We start from the raw sequence: 19,448 nt of genomic DNA, 5'->3' as shown, positions 1-19,448 counted from the left end.
TCCATGATCAAAAATTGGTATTAAATCACCTTTTTACTCATTTAAGTTACTATCAAAAATAAATTGGTCCACACTTTTATTAGATACAATCTGTACACAGAAATTGTGCAGCGATTTATCAAAAGGCATTCTTACATTCAGAGCAACAGCAAGTCAATATACAAATATGTTTATATAAAATGAAAACACTGTTCTCTTTGTATTTTAGGTCAGTGTAGCTATAAGAAATCCCAAAACAAATTTCAATATAAATGAATGCCTTGATACTGCTCATTGAAACGAACAGGTTCACTGAGAACATTTCCCTATCTCATCGGGAGTCTTCTCTTTCATGGTGACATTTCTGTCCCTGAATTATGACCAAATAGCCTGGCTTGCAAGACAAGTCCTTTTCTTGGATTATCTTCAGTCAGTCATATTTGGACTTTTATTTTTTTGTATTCCAATTTTTATTCAACCCAAGAGTGCTGTTTGGTAGGTCGGTTGCAGTCATAGTCAAATAGGATGTTATTAGTGAATGTCTATGGCTTGCTTTGTGTACCCATCCGACCTCCCTTTGAGAGGGGCTGCCCCTCCAGTCGACCTGTCTGACCTGACAAGGTGAGGGGTGGATTTCAAAGGTCACAGCAGGTCACAGGTTAGTGTCGGTAAACATGGTATGTTCCTTCCGCACCGTGCTGAAGCCTTTAATAGTGTCGACAAACTCCTCGTCCTCCATAAACTGGTGGATGATGGATGGAAAGAGGGAGGGGGAGAAAGGAGGAGTTAATAAACAAACAGAAACGTCCTCTAAGCAGGGCCTAGATTTCGGGGTGTCTCACCATCCCGCTGTCGTGGCCTTGAATGTGAGAGTCCCACACTTCCTCCTCCCCTGTCAGCGACTTCCTGTCCATCATCTGGCTCACGCTGCGCCGCAGAGAATTCTGGGAGTGGGCAGAGCCATGGATAGCGGACACGTGGAGGCTGGACACATTAAGGATACCCAGCTCACCCTCCGGAGGGGCGTCGCCACCTGCCCAAAACTTACTGTCCTCCACTCCCTTGGGGCACAGATAGTAGACAAGGCAGCAAGTTACTGTTGTCCAAAATAGACGTGTATGTGTCTGTGGGAGAATTTAAATTGCACACTCCTAGTGTCCTCTCCTCAAAACCCATTGGAGGAGAAGATCAGAGGGGAGTAACCGCTGGCTTTCTCAACTAATGGGTGTTGAGAAGGAGGAGAGAGGACACGGGGAGTATGCAATTGAGATTGTGCCTGCCTGGTCTCTAACCTCCAGGTGCATGGTGAACCCTTTGAGTGTAACACTGTTGGAGGAGCTTGTTGTGTTGGGCACCGTGTCAAACTGAGAGGAGAGAGAATGTGTTACAGAGCGAGACATTTGACACATATCTCATGTTTTCCACTGAGATAGTCCGAATATACCCCATCTGAGATAAAATATTCCACCATGTTGTATGCAAACTCATCTGAATAAAGGGAATTTCTATATGCTATGAAAGTGCATATAGTTGAATTAAAGTTGAATAACCCATCTCTTTCATAAGATGTTCCCACATACCCAGTTGGGCCGTCTCACCAGGTAGGAGTCGCTGGGGGGATACACGGCCATGGGGCTCCTCTTCTGCATGGGCAGGGCCACCAGAGGGGGGCGCTCTCGAGTGAATGGGGTTCTTTTCAGGGCCTTGTGCAGGATGATCCCCAGAACGATAGCTAGAACCACCAGGGCTACCCCTGTCATCAGCACAATGAACCACAGCTCCCTGTAGAAAAGAGACCCGTTCCCGTTACCCCCCTCCGCCCGCTCCCCACCGGGAGGAGTGGGCTCCACCTGATCTAGAGGGGGAGAGGGACGGGTAAGAGGAATGGAGGAAACACAAGTGTACAGCAGTTGAACCTGTTTAATTGGGATTAATATCCAACTTGCTGTCTGATTCTTCAATCCTAAAGACGTTACTATCACCACTATCACGTCTGGGACAAACCTACTCATCGTCTTTATATAGCTGTTTCTTTCTGTGTACTAATGGTCTCTTTATCAGTAAATGCCATTGTGTCCCAGGCTTACTCTGAGTTCTAGGGGCTACAGCTCAAGGTAATGGGGCCAAGTCAACACTCTTTCTTAGAAAGGTGATCACACAGAGAGAGAGAGAGGAGATAACCAGGTAACTGGAGACGCACTTGTTGGCGTGGCCTATTTTCTATCCCTCTCTGATCGCACTCCTTCAGCAGCCTCTCTCATCCAACCATCTCTTACCGACCCACTGCTGTGATATTTCTGTCCTTTGTTTGCTAGCTCTCTGAACCAGAGTATTTGTGGTGTATTCACAGTTGCCACATTTTTTTTGACACACCATACTTTCTATGCACAATGACTAGAGTTTTCTTAACTCCTGGTAGCATCAAACCCACATCTTTTTAAAACTACATTTCATCTGATATATGTTAGTTTAGATGATCACACCTAATGTAGACATCATGAAGGCATTGACAGTTGACAGGAAAAGAGTGACTAGAGGGAGGTATGAAGACAGGGAAAGAGAATAAGAGCAGGTTGACTGGCCAGTCCAGAGCCTCACCAGTGCTGGTGTCCGTGTTGTGGTGTGTGGCGGGGGCATCGACACCCCCTCTCCGTGAGGTGCATGTGATCAGGGGGGCAAGGACTGACCGACGGTAAAGGGGTCACACCTGTTGCCCCATCAATATTTCACACCGCTGTTTACCTTGGCTGATACACACTCTGCAACACCCCACAAATGAGCGCAAATGTCTTCGGAAGGTTTGAAAAATCAAAGTACTCTGTTGTCTTGTCCACCCTGCTCCCCTGCAGTTTGGTCTAGTGGTGTGGTCAGGATGCGGTCAGTGAAAAAGAGAGGCAATAGAGAGATGCAACTTCTGAGTGCTGTTAAGGTGTCCTCCTCACCTCAGAGATCTCCCATCAACCCCTGCTTCCCCCCAGCAGCGTCATGGCAACAGCCAGGTGTCAGGTATCAGCTTACCTTGAGAGGCAGGGTGACGGCCAGTCAGAGTACCATGCCTCTCTAATACACGCATTTAACAGTAACTACCTAGATCTTGTTCCACCTCACTGGAAAAACAGTTGTAGTAGTAGTAGTAGTGTCTTTATGATTCACCGGAGTTGGCATGTTCTGGTGAAGGCCAATTTCACTTTGAAAGTCACTTTCAAAATGTCAACCCTGATCTGTATGGATTTCGAGGTGTATTCCAAAATGAGAACTAAATGAGTGGTAGTATTACATGGATGGGGCCTTGGCAGATGTAACACAACAGATCCAAGTCATAGGGACATTAATGCAGTGACGCCTGCACTGAATTATTTTGCCACATGGTGGTGCTAAGTAACAACTCAATACTACCTTATGGCCTGCTACTGTGCAGTACCTGCTCTGAGTCCTGTAGTATTCTGTGTTCCATTATGTCATGTGGAAGATTGTGGAACACATTGTCTTATTAGCTAAATGAAAAGAAGCCCACTAAAAGTACCGCACTAGACTATACATGAGAGTGTAAGAGATAAAGCTACCCTGTGAATTATGTAGATGCATATGAAAGCCTAAAAAGTATTGTTTGCTGTTTGAAAAGACTGAGACATCACCGTGCAGGTGTTATGTTCTACTGACTTCCATCTGGTGGCTTTGGTTGTTGATGGATCGTGGTCTGACTATAGTGGGAAAAGGCCCTTATATCAAACCAAAGCTCGTATTTAGATATGGGAGGGAGCGCCGCTCATCCTTATAATACTCTAATCAGCATTCATACCTTGCCGGGATGATTAGGGACAATGGCTTTTTATTGTGGAAGTGATCTCATTGCAGAGTGGCAGAATCAGCCCTTTATACAGCCCATCTCCTCCAGACCCCATCCATCACAGGGTGTCTGGGAGACTGAGATGGTAGACACACACTAACTCACTTAGAGAGAGTGACATATAGGGATGTCACTCACAAGGTAACTCACTTAGGGTAGGTGATATATTGGGACGTCACTCGCCATCACTAACTCACTTAGAGGCAGCCGATGTGGCGAAACGTGTTGGATGCCCGACTTCCATCATGCCCCTTTTCAAATTGAATGACTGGTAAATAAACCGATGGATGATTTTTGGGGAGATGTCGGCTACACTCATTCATCCATCCATCTTGAGTATGCTCTGTGCAATTAGTCTTACGACTGACATTTTGACCCGACGCCACCCTCCTCTCCTGGGGCCTCAGTTATCAGCCGTGCGTAGGGTACTCGGGGGTAACTAGCCCCCCCCTAAGAACAATGTTTAATTGCTGACACAAAAAAAGCAAAGAAAATTGGAAAGAAAATGAATATGTTGATGAAGGTCATGCTTAGGCGAATAAACTACAGGGAAATAAATGGCTACAGTTTACATGGGGTAAAGCCCCAGTTACCGCAGTAGATGATTATGGCATAGGGTTTCACAGAAGTGTGTTAAAATCCATTGAATCAGTTTTATTTAGAAATGCTTTAGTAAGCAATACTTAAAAGCTAAGTCAGGTTGTCTTATTTTAATGATTTATATCAAATATGTGAAATGGTGTTGCACATGTCACCATTAGTATTTTTTCTGCAACTAGTCTGTTTGGTGGAAACACACCACTGGTAGGAAAATGCACATATTTTCTATATGCAGATTTTTTCAGTCGCATATTGTAATTCGGTCACATATTGGACGGAAACCTAGCTACTGACAGTCACTCAATTAGCCCATGTCAGCTAACATTTTTTTGGGGGGGTAGGCTAAGTTAGTCTAGCGGCCAGCTATCTTAAACTTGTAGTAATCGTGGTCGAATTACCGACCAGGGGCCCCCATAGATTATGTTAGTGACTCTCACTCAGATATCATATTAAAAACTGCAAACATTTCTCTCCCCCCCCCCCATGGCAAAATGTGTAGAATTGTCACGACCGTCGTATGAATAATTGGACCAAGGCGCAGCATGAGTAGAGTTCCACATTTTAATGATAGTGACACTTCCAAAACAACAAAGATATAACGATTGTGAAATACGTAGCGCACATAGACACTCATACAAAACAATATCCCACATAGCAGGTGGGAAAAAGGACACACTAAGTATGATCCCCAATTAGAGGTAACGACTATCAGCTGCCTTCAATTGGGAACCATACACACACACACCAACATAGAAATATAATACCTAGAAACCCCCCTAGTCACGACCTGACCCCCCAAAAGGTGCGGACTCCGACCGCAAAACCTGAAACTAGATGGGGAGGGTTAGGGTGGGCAACTAGCGTCGGTGGCGGCTCCAGTGCGGAACGTAGCACCCTCTCAGATCGCAGATCCGGCCATCGGGCCGTGGACCGTCGCTGGAAGCTCCGGGCCGTGGACCGTCGCTGGAAGCTCCGGGCCGTGGACCGTCGCTGGAAGCTCCGGGCCGTGGACCGTCGCTGGAGGCTCCGGGCAGTGGACCGTCGCTGGAAGCTCCGGTCACTGGAGGCCCGGTGTGTGGAGTCGGCACAGGATGCACCGGACTGATGACACACTCTTCAGGGCAAGTGCGGATAGCTGGCACAGGACGTACCGGGCTGGGAAGGCGCTCTGGAGTACTGATGCATGGAGCCGGCACAGGTTTCACCGGACTGATGACACGCTCTTCAGGGCGAGTGCCGGACTGGGAAGGAGCATTGGAGGCCTGGTGCGTGGAGCCAGCACAGGTTGCGCCGGACTGATAACACGCTCGTCAAACGCCTGCGCTGCAGCATACTCCTAGCCAACATCTCTCTCCGATATCCCTCCTCAAACTGCTCCATCGACTCCCAGACGGTCTCTGGCTCTCTCCTCGGCTCGGCCGACCGCCCCTTGTGCCCCCCCATAAAATCTTGGGGTTGCCCTTGGGCTGTTTGTGGCCGCGGACCCCGGTGTTGTCGCTGTCCTCCTTACCTCCTCGGTGACTCCTGCCAAGGAAGGGTCTCGCATCCACCTAATATCTCTTCCCATGACCAACTCTGACATACGAGCCACTGCGAACCCTCATGAGGATTTAAGATTTTTAGTGCTCCCCACCCCCATGAAAGTTGCCCATCCCTGCTCTACAACAGTAAATCCATTTTTTGGACTTAACTTACTTACCACTTTTTCCATGTGATTTCCTCCTTCACAGACTCCATGAAACAATGACTTCTTCCTTAATATTTGGTCAAATTATACATTTTGTGTAGGCCTATGGTTTCCTAGAAACAAGGGGGGTCAACATACTACCCCTTTGGTTCAACTTACCCCAATCTACATGTTTTCATTGATGAATCAGACCCAAACTGTATTTATCAGCTCCTGAAGGAGAACCACAACCCGCCTGGAAAACGTCCTCCGTTCACCATTTATGGGAACAACGGCTTATTTGCTGTATGACTTGGAGGTGTTGGAACTGGGCCATGATAGTTGTTAAAAGAAAGCACACTGGAAGATGTGATCACATTTCTGTGGAGGTGTGGGCAGAATGTTTACATTTTTTGCAGTGATTTTTAATTCAAAAATATGCTTGCCGCAATAGCAAGTGCCAAACACTGGATGCGCATTCTGCAAGATTGTTTGTTTATTGAACAATTTTAAGAATAAATGCTGCTTTACAGTCCCCACTTCTATACAAAATGTGAATTGTTGTTCAATATTTGGTTTATCAATTCATGATTGTTTCTATTTCCTGCCTTGGTATAGAGCCCCACAGTGGAGGTTTCAAAATACCCATAAAGCAAAGTGGTCAAACACGGAAATGGTTCCAATCGTTTTTCCACCATTCATTTTTCCCATAGGGGATTTTATAAACACTTCAAATCAAGGCTGTGTTTCTATAAAAATCACCTTGTCCTAGAGAGATTTACACGGTTATCAAAACCTCACGCCAGGGTCAGCCTACACAATACACAGCCCTTATTTGAAGCGTTTCTAAAATCCGCTATGGGGAAAATGACTGGTAGAAAAACGTTTGGAACCATTTCCTTGTTTGACCGCTAGGTTATATGGGTATTATGACTCATACTGTGGTACTCTAAAGGCTCTGAAATTAAAACGGATATGATGTCAATCTCCTATCGCACCTATCGCAATACTGTAGCCTACCCATATGCTTGCAATACAGTTGATCAACCACTAGAAGATGTGCGTAGGCTAGATGTAATGAGTGCCAACTGTATTTGTGTAATAACCAGCAATTATATATTTATATTGAAAGCCATGCAGCTGTAGCGAATGCTTCCCATATTGACTCTGAACACAATCATTGAAAGGTTTGCCCCAGTCATCTGTACTCTGAAAAACCAACAACATTTATGATTGTAATTCTCCAATTTCTTTTTTTCTGTAATAAACATCTATACTCATCCTTTTGAGTGTTGATTTGTCATTAATTTAGTTACATTGTGCTGTATCAAAAGAATTAAAGCATACTGAGAATGTTTTTACTAGCCAGCAGCATACCATGCAGCATACCTCCCTGCATACCACTGCTGGCTTGCTTCTGAAGCTAAGCAGGGTTGGTCCTGGTCAGTTCCTAAATGGGAGACCAGATGCTGCTGGAAGTGGTGTTGGAGGGTCAGTAGGAGGCACTCTTTCCTCTGGTCTAAAAAAAACACTGCCCTGTGTAGGGTGCCGTCTTTTGGATGGGACGTTAAACGGGTGTCCTGACTCTCTGAGGTCATTAAAAGATCCCATGGCACTTGTCGTAGGAGTAGGGGTGTTAACCCCAGTGTCCTGGCTAAATTCCCAATCTGGCCCTCAAACCATCACGGTCTCCTAATAATCCCCAGTTTACAATTGGCTCATTAATCCCCCTCCTCTCCCCTGTAACTATTCCCCAGGTTGTGGCTGCAAATGAGAATGTGTTCCCAGTCAACTTAACTGGTAAAATAAAATAAATTAAAAACTAGGAATTCAATTAGTTTTCCTTTGATGGAATCATAGAGGTCCTTACAACTCAGAACTAGCATTACACATTTGTATTTTTTTATTTAACTAGGCAAGACAGTTAAGAAGAAACCCCTAACCCGGCCAAGCCCTCCCCTACCCCGGCCAAGCCCTCCCCTAACCCGGCCACGCCCTCCCTAACCCGGCCAAACCCTCCCTAACCCGGCCAAGCCCTCCCCTACCCCGGCCAAGCCCTCCCCTAACCCGGCCAAGCCCTCCCCTAACCCAGCCAAGCCCTCCCCTACCCAGGCCAAGCCCTCCCCTAACCCGGCCAAGCCCTCCCCTAACCCGGACGAAGCTGGGCCAATTGTGCGCGGCCCTATGGGACTCCCGATCACGGCTGGTTATGATACAGCCCAGGATCGAACCAGGGTCTGTAGTGACGCAAGTTAGGTCTCTATCAACAGAGCCACATTTTCATTATTATAAAAATCTAATAAATCTCCACCATATAGAAGCTATACCCCCCTCAGTCAGGATTATGACAGGATTATTGCCTTTATGAGGCAGAGACTATCACAGAGTGTGTATTTTATAGCACACGCACAAATAAGACCATAATCCTTGAAATATCCACCTGATTTTGAATCATTTCTTGAAAACTTGACATGCAAAACATTTGGGACTGAAGCAACAGTGGACTAATGAAAAAAATGTGCGTCATATCATTTTTGAGTGGATTTTTCCTTTAATGGCAATCATTCCGTCTTATATTTTTGTACTGAAGCAATTTGAAATCAGGTTGATATTTTAAGGACATTTTTTTTTTATATGTGCCTAGTTTTCCCTGTTAGGTTTGTGCTGAAAGACACAGTTCGTGATTGTCTCTGCCTCATAAAGGCAATAATCCTGTCAGGCAATCACAACCTTTGACTGAGAGGAAGTCAGGTGCTTGATTTCAACAACCTTGACAATCTGTTCCCAGCGGCGCTTTTAGACTTCATTCAAATAATGTCGTTAATTATGGATCCTCTCATATGGGACCGTCCCCCTACCAGCCCCGACACTTCCTACTCATCTGTCCAATAGACACACCTCAAGCCAACATTTATGGCCACCTTGAGAAACGAGGCGCCTGTCATAGACAATCGTTCAAAGTGACAGCAGTCTGTTTTCTGAAACAAGTCACTGCGGAAGCATGTGGGTGTCCATTATTTATTGTAACGTCAGGCAGAGTGCCTGCATCTTTCCCTACGCCACCTCTCCACCGCAATGATCTTCTCTTGATTCACGTCTACCCCTCTCCATTGCTTCACTAGTTCCCCATTCTCTTCCCTCCTTTCATTCCCCCTCTCTTTATCAACAAGGACATCTCCCCTTCTGCCTCCCTCTTTCCCAAAAGTCTGACTGGGACATGTGATTGTGTCATAAACCTATAACATATAGAAAGACGAAGACTCTTTCTGGAACTGGAAGCATCTTTATTGCCCTAGAATCGTCCTGAGAATGGTAGTAGTAGTGTACATCTCATCTGAACATGGGTTACAACTCAGTTGGCGCTGAACTTTATATACAGAATACATACATTTACACCCCCTTCACACAGTATTGCTGGATCACACTTTATGATATACTTTGTCACAAAAATATACAGATTATTCCGCACAGTTGGAGCAAATAAAAATACAGTTGTTTGTAATGTACGGGGAGTTTAAAAGCTGTTTTCACATTCCTAGCGATTTAGTTTCCATTAATTTGACCATTTGTGATTTTCCAAGATTTCTACTTTCTGAAACAGAAACACAGAGACACGTTTGAAATACCACCACCAGATGTTCATCATAAGAAAGAAAGGTGCTTTGCACAGTGTGTAATCTACAACTCAATGCATGGTTCAATGTCATCAAGTACTGTACATCACGTTATTATATCGCCTTAGATGCTATGGTATAGTACAGGTATCAGTGCCATGAGTGAAGTAGTGAAGCTAGTACAAAACGTTTTATTTACTTATTAAAACAAAATGACTTCATCTTTAGAAAATTATCTGTATTTATTCCTTTAATATTCTTTGTTAATGCCACACTGGTAAATAAAAAAAACGAAAAAACAAAATAATCAAGCCAACAATAAATACATTTTTAGGGCTCTATTCAATCAGATCTGCTTTAGCTGACATCTGCGTAGCGGCTGTTTTGATGGTGTTGGAACTGCGCTAAGAGCTGTCAAATCCACAAGTGGCTCCGGGCATTATACCTAAATCGGACACTGCCATTGGCTGCACCGAGTCACATTATATGAAAACCCATGCAGCCTTCTTTACAAGTTCAACACTGGAATGTGAGATGTAATCTATACCTCCATTAGGATGATAGAAACCCTCATTATTTAGTTGAATGATTTTTACATTCGAGCATCATTATTTCTATATAGCTTTCGACACGTTTTCTTTCTGAACTTCTAACGCCAGTGGGTGTGGCTTCGTGACAATGATTGGAAGAGCAGCTGCTCACCGATTTGAGAGTTCCACCTCCGACTCCACCAAAACATCTGCTATGCGGGTGTCTGCTTTCGCGGTTAACTCTTGAGCTGATTGAATATAGGCCTTTTTTCAATATCTCCCCTCACCTTCATAATCATTGGGGCGGCAGGTGGACTAGTGGTTAGGGTGTTGGACAAGTAATCAAAAGGTTGCAAGATCAAATCCCCGAGCTGACAACGTAAAAATCTGTAATTCTTCCCCTGAACAAGGCAGTTAACCCACTGTTCCTAGGCTGTCATCAAAAATAAGAATTTGTTCTTAACTGACTTGCCTAGTTAAATAAAGGTTTTTAAAAAAAAAAGTTAGTGACTTAATGAAATAAAGTTCCCTAACTTATTATAGGTGAGTGCCTTACATACGTTATTGTGACCGCTTGCTGCATCCTTTGACTAAGTGTGTCACACCATTCTTTGGCAAGCCTGTCCACAGTTCATTTTATATAAAAAAGAAAAGTTATTCAAGCACTACAATGCAAGATGAACAGGCTTAGAGCTGGTTTCACACAAATAATAATCCTAGAGGATCTTCAAGTTTTGGGTGTCTTTCTTCATTTCACTAGCACTGTTTAGGTTTATATTAAGAACTGCCATCAAAATCCCTCATAAGGCAGTTATCCCTGTCACTAAGGTGATGTCAGTCCTTCCTCCTCTCCTCTCCTCCTGAGTTTGTAATGGCGAGCAGGGCTGTGTTAGCCTTGTCAAACTCACAACAGTCCCAGAATGACATAAAGAAGGATTGGACAACAATGACTTATTAATAGAAGAGCATCTGGAACTTCACAGAGGAGCCATTTTGTCTCCGTTCAGGTCCACTCATTGCTGTTCACTCTGTTCTTCCAGCACAATACCACTTCCTGCATTAATCTTGACCTTTATGACATCACTACCCTATCCTTCCTCTATGTGATCCTAGTCCCACGTGGCTGGTCAGGCCCTGGCCTCCAGCAGTTCCAGGAACAGTTTGTGCATGGGCACACGGCCGTCCTGCTTGATGCTGCAGAAGTGCTGCACAGCCCTGGCGGCCGTCTGCCGGAGCAGGGGAAGGGTCATGATGAGCTTGCCTGCCCGCCGAGGGTCCTCCGTGTGCTGGGCACTCTCGTAGTCCTGCAGGGCCCCATGGAGCACATCCTGGAGACTCTGGACTGCCTCCACGTCCTCTATCTGCATGGAATCTGTGGAGAGAGGGAGCGGGGGAGAGGAGGAGGGGGAGAGAGGGAGAGAGGGAGCAGTGGAGAGGGGGAGAGAGGGAGCAGGGGAGAGGGGGAGCGTGAGAGAGGGAGCAGTGGAGAGGGGGAGGGGGAGAGAGGGAGCAGGGGAAGGCAGGTGGATAGGGAGGAATATAGATAGGGCAGGGCAAGGATGATATTGTGAGATGATGTTGGCATATATGCAGAGATTGAACGCTAGCAAAGACATAGAGCCATTGGAAAATACATGCCTAACTCAACCTCAATTACACCAACACAGTGAAGTTCCATACCTGAGTTAGCCAGTGAGATTGCCTTGAGGACAACAAACTCCTCCTTGTCAATCCTCATGGCTTTGTATTTCTTCACCAGCTGCAGTATGGTGTTGTTTAGGTCCAGTACACCTGCCAGTTTGGACTGCTCCTCATCCATGATGTAGTCCTCAGCATACACCAGCTTATCCTCTAGGGCCAGCGAGCGAAACACCACACGCAGGATCAGAATCTCCATCCATCCACTCTGCAGTAGACTCATCTGGTCTGCCAGTGAGAGCAAGGGGAAACCTGAAGAAAGGGGGATGGAGGAGAGATGGAGTTTTTAGCTAGGTCTAATTAGGGAGGCCAAAGAGGGGAAGGACAATTTTAAATCAAAAAGATACAACCCAAAAATAAAAACATTGGCATTTGAAAATAGAATTGTGATGGTTTTAGTCAGAATGGCTGGACCCATTGGAATTATTAGACCAAGGTCAACCGAAGGGTCATCGGATGAGAGGTCAGTTAAGCCTAGAGAGGCAGCGGTGTGGAACAGTTGAATAGTGAAAGCCCATAAGTTGTCAATCCAATAAAGACACTCCCTTTGACAAACAGATACACCCCCATGTGAGCATGATTATATCCACTCAATATGTAGTCTCCACACACACACCATAATTAAAAACCAGAAGATTAGTTTTACAGAATGGAGGGAAAGGAAGAGGAGTAGGAGGGGAAGGCTTTTTTTTATTTTTTACACACAATCAGTGATTCTTATCAGGGTCGGGTGCTTTTACAATTGCCATGTGGACGCCTGTGGCTCCCGCTCCTCTCTTATCTCTCCCAGATTGATTGGAACGCTGTCTGCAGACTCTTTCATTGGTTGATAGGGATCAGCATTCCGGTACAGAACGATCGTTCAGCAGAGGAGAAGGAGAAGCATTGTGTGAGTCTGTGTGTGTGTCGTTGTCTTTGAGGACACCTCTACATGGACACACACAAGGGGACACATAAAGGAGCATCAGAGACGTCCTCTGTTCCGCAGAGACAAGACAAAGCCGGCAGAGACAAAGAGGTTCTCTTACTTAACCCAGAGCAGTTAGTCCATGGGATGTCATTCTCAATGCTGTAGTTAAGGGTTAGGGTATGAGGAGCGCTTGGAACAATGATACAGGCGTACAGGCTTCAATTTGAGAGGGTTATCTGGGCTGGAAGGGTTCAGCTGTGCCCCTACAGAAACACACACATAATAACTTCACAGCCAGCTTACAGCAGCCTAAAAAAGGCCAAAGTGTGGTGTGAGAGAGGGTCTTAAGCCAAGCTCATCTCCTCCCAGCATAGCCCTCAGACAGAATCAACGTCAGTCTCCATGACAGGACCAGACAGGGGAAGGGGCGGGGGGGACAGGGTGCTGAGTGGCCGAGCTGGACTAACCTCCCCCAGGGCAGTAGCAAAGACAGCCTGGGCCCCTCTGCCAGGACCACTGGTTCCCCCAGCCATGGGCCGTAGCCTGCCACTCAAACAGAGCTGATGTGACACCACCATTACGGTGCTACCAGGGGTCTAGAGCTGAGACTACTTTCTCTCTCTTTCTGTGTCCCTCATCACTCTGTCCTTATCTACTGTATCTCTCTTCCCCTCTCGCAACATCTCGCTGACTCTCTCTCCTTCTTGCTCATTCGCTATCGGCCTCCCACTCTCTCATCCTCAGTTTCTCTCTCTCGCTCTCTTTCAGTTTCTCTCTCTCCATTATCCCCTCAAGTGGGTCCCTGGTGTGTCTGTGTCGGTGGTTGTTTCCCATGGCTGCCCCACTCCAGACAGACAGACAAACGCTCCACTGGCAAAGGGCTACAAATACACACATCCATGTGACTGACTAGGTTAGACTCCCACTCTGACAGTAAACACTGGTGACAAGCAGAGAAGAAGAGTTTCAAGGCATTCAGGAGGGGAACGCTTTGTTGCTCTTCGTTCTTTCTTTGAGAACGAAGAAAGTGCTGATCAGGAAAGACAGACACACACACAGACACACCTGCTTAGGCAGCATGTTGTGTAAGCATTACTGGACAAGCGTTAACAAAAACACAGGTGATTCCCTGGTGATGTTTTGGGTGTGAACAGGACATTAACTGCTGATAGAGCCAAAAGACTCATCTGAGTGAGAGAGAGAAAAAGCTTGTGGAAAGAGAGCATGTGAAGGAAGAGATACTGGATATGTGTGATCGGATTCAGGATTGGGGACGTTTAACGCCATTTCCTACTTCACAGTAGGGATGTTAATTACATATACAGTACTAGTCAAAACTTGACACGCCTACTCATTCCAGCGTTTTTCTTAATTTATACTATTTTCTGCAATTTAGAATAATAACACATATGGAATCATGTAGTAAGTGTTAAACAAATCAAAATATATTTGATATTCTTCAAAGTAGCCACCCTTTGCCTTGATGACAGCTTTGCACACTCTCGGTGTAACATGTGCGCTGAGAGTCAGGAAGTTCAGGTAGTGAGTGTTTTAATAAATAAACAACTAAATACAAACAAGAAACACAAACAACACACAGACATGACACTGGAACAGAAACAATGACGCCTGGGGACGGAACCTAAGGGACTGACATATATAGGGAAGGTAATCGGGGTAGTGACGGAGTCCAGGTGAGTCTGATGACGCGCAGGTGCGCGTAACGATGGTGACAGGTGTGCGCCATAACAAGCAGCCTGGTGACCTAGAGGCCGGAGAGGGAGCACACATGACACTTGACATTCTCTCAACCAGCTTCATGAGGTAGTCACCTGGTATGCATTTCAATTAACAGGTGCACCTTGTTAAAAGTTAATTTGTGGAATTTCTTTCCTTCTTAATGGGTTTGAGCCAATCAGTTGTGTTGTGACAAGGTAGCTACTTTGAAAAATCTAAAATATATTTTGATTTGTTCAACCCTTTTTTGGTTACTACATGATTCCATATGTGTTATTTCATAGCTTTGATGTTTTCACTATTATTTTACAATGTAGAAAATAGTTTAAAAAAATAAATAAAACCCTTGAATGTGTAGGTGTGTCCAATCTTTTGACTGGTCTTTCATATGCCTGAATTACAAACTTGTGTGGGATCCATAAATGTGAATCAAAATGCTTAGTTAGACCTAGTAAATAGCCTAGTTTAGCCAAGGAGAAAGCACCGAGCTACAGTAAAATCGGGAGAAAGGCAGGATCCATGATTAGCTGAGATAATGCAGGGGGATATTAGACAGACTACTTTCTGGAGGACAATGCCATGCTCACTCATGTGTTTACATGTGAACTCTTAAAAGAGATGGGTGGGGCTATGGCTTAAGAGGGTATGAATGATCCTGAATGAGCGGAAACAAAGAAGGGTTCTCTAGAAAACGTGAAAATCATTCAAGGGCATTTTGTCTCCTACTAGTCTCAAAAGTGGGATAACAAGTTTAGCTCATTGACATTTCCCCCCTCAACTGCAGTGTATGTTATACCATTTTGAAGCTCTGAGTTTGTACTTTTATAAAATGTTACAAAATAAGGCAATCTTGAAAATTCGACATACATGTAAGTTCACCTTCCTGAATTGAGCCACATATGGCCATATATACCTCCACTGCTATCTACTTGGCTGTCATCTTTTTGGGGAAAGTCATTCGATTTCTAAATGCTTGTGTACCTTGACAAATTATGTAACAGTACTTATGAATGGAAATTCAACTGGAAAATTAAATATTCCTAAAGTATATTAAAAGGGATCTGACGTTGTTTGGCCAACAGAGGCAGGACAGTTAGATAGTTATCGGAGCATGACCATGGGTGTAGTTGTGGGAGGGGCTAGTTTTCCCAGTTAGCCCAGATCAACACAGTTGGCCGAAGCCCAAGGGCCTTTCCAAAACACAGAATTACCAGACAGAGAGAGAGCGAGAGAGAGAGAGACAAATGTAAATATACATAAATAAAGTGACAGAGAGACTAGGGGTCTGTCACAAGCTCATCCATGTATCCACAATGTACATGTATACTGTACATCAAATCAGAGGGGAGGAGAGAGAGCGAAAGAGAGCGAGAGAGAGACAGACAGAGATTTCCAGCAATATTTGTGAACCGTTGCCACAAGAAAAGGGCAGCCGATAGAGCACAAACACCATTAGAAATACAACCTATATTTAACTGTTTATTTATTTTCCCTTTCATAATTAAATTATTTGCACATTGTTACAACATTGTACAGTGCATTCAAGAAGTATTCAGACCCCTTGACTTTTCCCACATTTTGTTACGTTACAGCCTTATTCTAAAATGGATTCAATAGTTTTTTCCCCTCATCAATGTACACACAATACCCCATAATGGCAAAGCAAACAGATTTTTAGACATTTTTGCAAATGTATTCAAAATAATAAAAAAACAGAAATATCACATTTACATAAGTATTCAGGCCCTTCAGTACTTTGTTGAAGCACCTTTGGCAGCGATTACAACCTTGAGTCTTCTTGGGTATGACACTACAAGCTTGACACACCTGTATCTGGGGAGTTTCTCCCATTCTTCTCAAGCTCTGTCAAGGTCCTCTCAAGCTCTGTCAAGTTGGATGGGGAGCATTGCTGTACAGCTATTTTCAGGTCTCTCCAGAGATGTTAGATTGGGTTCAAGTCTGGGCTCTGGCTGGGCCACTCAAGGATATGCAGAGACATGTCCCGAAGCCACTCATGCGGTGTCTTGGCTGTGTGCTTAGGATCGTTGTCATGTTGGAAGGTAAACGTTCGCCCCAGTCCTGAGCACTCTGGAGCAGGTTTTCATCAAGGATCTCTCTGTACTTTGCTCTGTTCATCTTTCCCTCGATCCTGACTAGTCGCTCAGTCCCTGCGGTTGAAAAACATCCCTACAGCATGATGCTGCCACCACCATGCTTCACCATAGGGATGGTGCCAGGTTTCCTCGAGATATGACGCTTGGCATTTATGTCAAGGATTTCAATCTTAGTTTCATCAGAACAGATAATCTTGTTTCTCATGGTCTGAGAGTCTTTAGGTGCCTTTTGGCAAACTTCAAGTGGGGTGGAGTGCTGCAGAGATGGTTGTCCTTCTGGAAGGTTCTCCAATCTCCACAGAGGTACTCTCGAGCTCTGTCAGAGTCACATCCCTGACCAAGGCCCTTCTCCCCCGATTGCTTAGTTTGTCCGGGCAGCCAGCTCTAAGAAGAGTATTAGTGGTTCCAAACGTCTTCCATTTAAGAATGATGGAGGCCACTGTGTTCTTTGGGACCTTAAATGCTGCATAAATATTTTAGTATCCTTCCCCAGATTTGTGCCTCGGCACAATCCTGTCTCGGAACTCAACGGACAATTCCTTCGACCTCATGACTTGGTTTTTGCTCTGACATGCATTGTCAACTGTGGGACCTTATATAGACAGGTGTGTGCCTTGATGACAACGTTGCACACTCTTGGCATTCTCTCAACCAGCTTCATAAGGTAGTTACCAGGAAGGCATTTCAGTTAACAGGTGCACCTTTCTTTCCTTCTTAATGTGTTTGAGCCAATCAGTTGTGTTGTCACAAGGTAGGGGTGGTATACAGAAGATAGCCTTAATTGGTAAAAGACCAAGTCCATGTTATGGCAAGAACAAAATCAGGTTTGTCGGCTTCCTTGCTCGCGCATGCTTTTTCAGTTCTGCACACAAATGTTCTATAGGATTGAGGTCAGGGCTTTGTGATGGCCACTCCAACACCTTGACTTTGTTGTCCTTAAGCCATTTTGCTACAACTTTGGAAGTATGCTTGGGGTCATTGTCCATTTGGAAGACCCATTTGTGACCAAGCTTTAACTTACTGACTGATTTCTTGAAATGTGGCTTCAATATATCCACATCATTTTACTTCCTCATGATGCCATCTATTTTGTGAGTGCACCAGTCCCTCCTGCAGCAAAGCACTCCCACAACATGATGCTACCACCCCTGTGCTTCACGGTTGGGATGGCGTTCTTCGGCTTGCAAACCTCCCCCTTTTTCCTCCAAACATAAAGATGGTCATTATGGCCAAATAAATCTATTTTTGTTTCATCAGACCAGAGGACAAAAAGTTTGATCTTTGTCCCCCCAAAATACAATCTTTTTCCCCATGTGCAGTTGCAAACCGTAGTCTGGCTTTTTTATGGCGGTTCTGGAGCAGTGGCTTCTTCCTTGGAGCAGCGGCGGCCTTTCAGGTTATGTCGATAAAGGACTCATTTTACTGTGGAAAGATACTTTTGTACCCGTTTCCTCCAGCATCTTCACAAGGTCCTTTGCTGTTGTTCTGGGATTGATTTGCAGTTTTCACACCAAAATACATTCATCTCTAGGAGACAGAACGCATCGTCTTCCTGAGCGGTATGACATCTACGTGGTCCCATGGTGTTTATACTTGCGTACTATTGTTTGTGCAGATGAACGTGGTACCTTCAGGCGTTTGGAAATTCCTCTCAAGGATGAACCAGACTTGTGAAGGTCTACAATATTTTTTCTGAGGTCTTGGCTGATTTCTTTTGATTTGCCCATTATGTCAAGCAAGAGGCAAGAGTTTGAAGGTGGGCCTTGAAATACATCCATAGGTACACCTCCAATTGACTCAAAATGAGGCCAAAACTATTTTGTTTACAAGAAGTTTGTGGAGTGGTTGAAAAACGAGTTAATGACTCCAACCTAAGTTTATGTAAACTTCCAACAACAACTGTAGAAAACATATTTACATTTGTTTAACACTTTTTTGGTTACTACATAATTCCATATGTGTTATTTGATAGTTTTGATGTCTTCGCTATAATTCTACAATGTAGAATATAGTAAAAATAAAGGTAAACCCTTAAATGAGTAGGGGTGTCCAAACGTTTGACTGGTATTGTATGTAAATAAGGTATTTCAGTTGTTTATTTTTAATGCATTTGCAAAAATCTCTAAAAACCTATTTTCTCTTTGTCATTACGGGGTATTGTGTGTAGATTGATGAGGAAAAATGTATATTTAATCCATTTTAGAATGAGGCTGTAACGTAACAAATTGTGGAAAAAGTCAAGGTCTGAATACTGTCCAAATGCACTGTACATAGACAATAATAATATAATATAAACTTGTGTTTATTTCCCTTGTTTATTTCCCTTTTTGTTTATTGTCTTTTCCACTTGCTTTGGCAATGTAAACACGTTTCCCATACCAATAAAGTCCTTTGAATTGAATTCAGAGACTGAGACAGACAGAGAGAGACAGAGAGAGAGAGAGAGAGAGACAGAGAGAGAGAGAAACCAGGGTGCTGTCACAAGCTCAACCATGTATCCACATCAAACTGGAATGCAAACTAAACAAAGGGGCTGAAGATAGATGGCCTCTTTCCTCTTTATCTCCACCATCAGTGTGTGTCCGACGGTCCATATGTGTTGTCACTACACAACTAAACCATAACTTAATCGTAATAGGTTTAAACAGCTTCTCTTGCTTCCAAAGCTTCCATCCAGGAGAACCCTAATCTAGAAGTTCTCCCCAAAGACTTCTCTTAGCAGCGAGGAATATCCTTTGGGACGAAGGGCAGAA

General features: G+C 44.4%; 2 protein-coding genes across 2 annotated transcripts in view; both read right to left on the bottom strand.

Annotated features, from left to right (window-relative positions):
* Positions 1-47: 47 nt before the first annotated feature.
* si:ch211-57i17.5 (usherin) lies at positions 48-2,674 on the bottom strand. Its single transcript, XM_024420494.2, has 5 exons — positions 2,578-2,674; positions 1,560-1,834; positions 1,272-1,343; positions 822-1,040; positions 48-721 (listed from the first exon to the last, which is right to left on the bottom strand). The coding sequence occupies exons 2-5, from the start codon at positions 1,737-1,739 to the stop codon at positions 632-634; spliced, it is 561 nt and encodes a 186-aa protein (XP_024276262.1). The 5' UTR covers positions 1,740-1,834; positions 2,578-2,674; the 3' UTR covers positions 48-631.
* An 8,166-nt stretch (positions 2,675-10,840) lies between these two features.
* Positions 10,841-19,448, bottom strand: part of LOC112250390 (estrogen-related receptor gamma) — a 39,276-nt gene continuing 30,668 nt past the window's right edge. The window contains exons 7-8 of the mRNA XM_024420487.1: positions 11,917-12,186; positions 10,841-11,608 (exon numbers count right to left, since the gene is read on the bottom strand). Of these exons, the coding sequence (XP_024276255.1) occupies positions 11,364-11,608; positions 11,917-12,186 (515 nt within the window). The 3' untranslated portion in view covers positions 10,841-11,363. The remainder of the gene's footprint in view (positions 11,609-11,916; positions 12,187-19,448) is intronic.

The sequence above is a fragment of the Oncorhynchus tshawytscha genome, linkage group LG05, assembly GCF_018296145.1.
Source record: "Oncorhynchus tshawytscha isolate Ot180627B linkage group LG05, Otsh_v2.0, whole genome shotgun sequence".
Classification (NCBI taxonomy): domain Eukaryota; kingdom Metazoa; phylum Chordata; class Actinopteri; order Salmoniformes; family Salmonidae; genus Oncorhynchus; species Oncorhynchus tshawytscha.
Note: the sequence above shows the minus strand (reverse complement) of the source record. Positions and strands in the feature narration are given on the sequence as shown.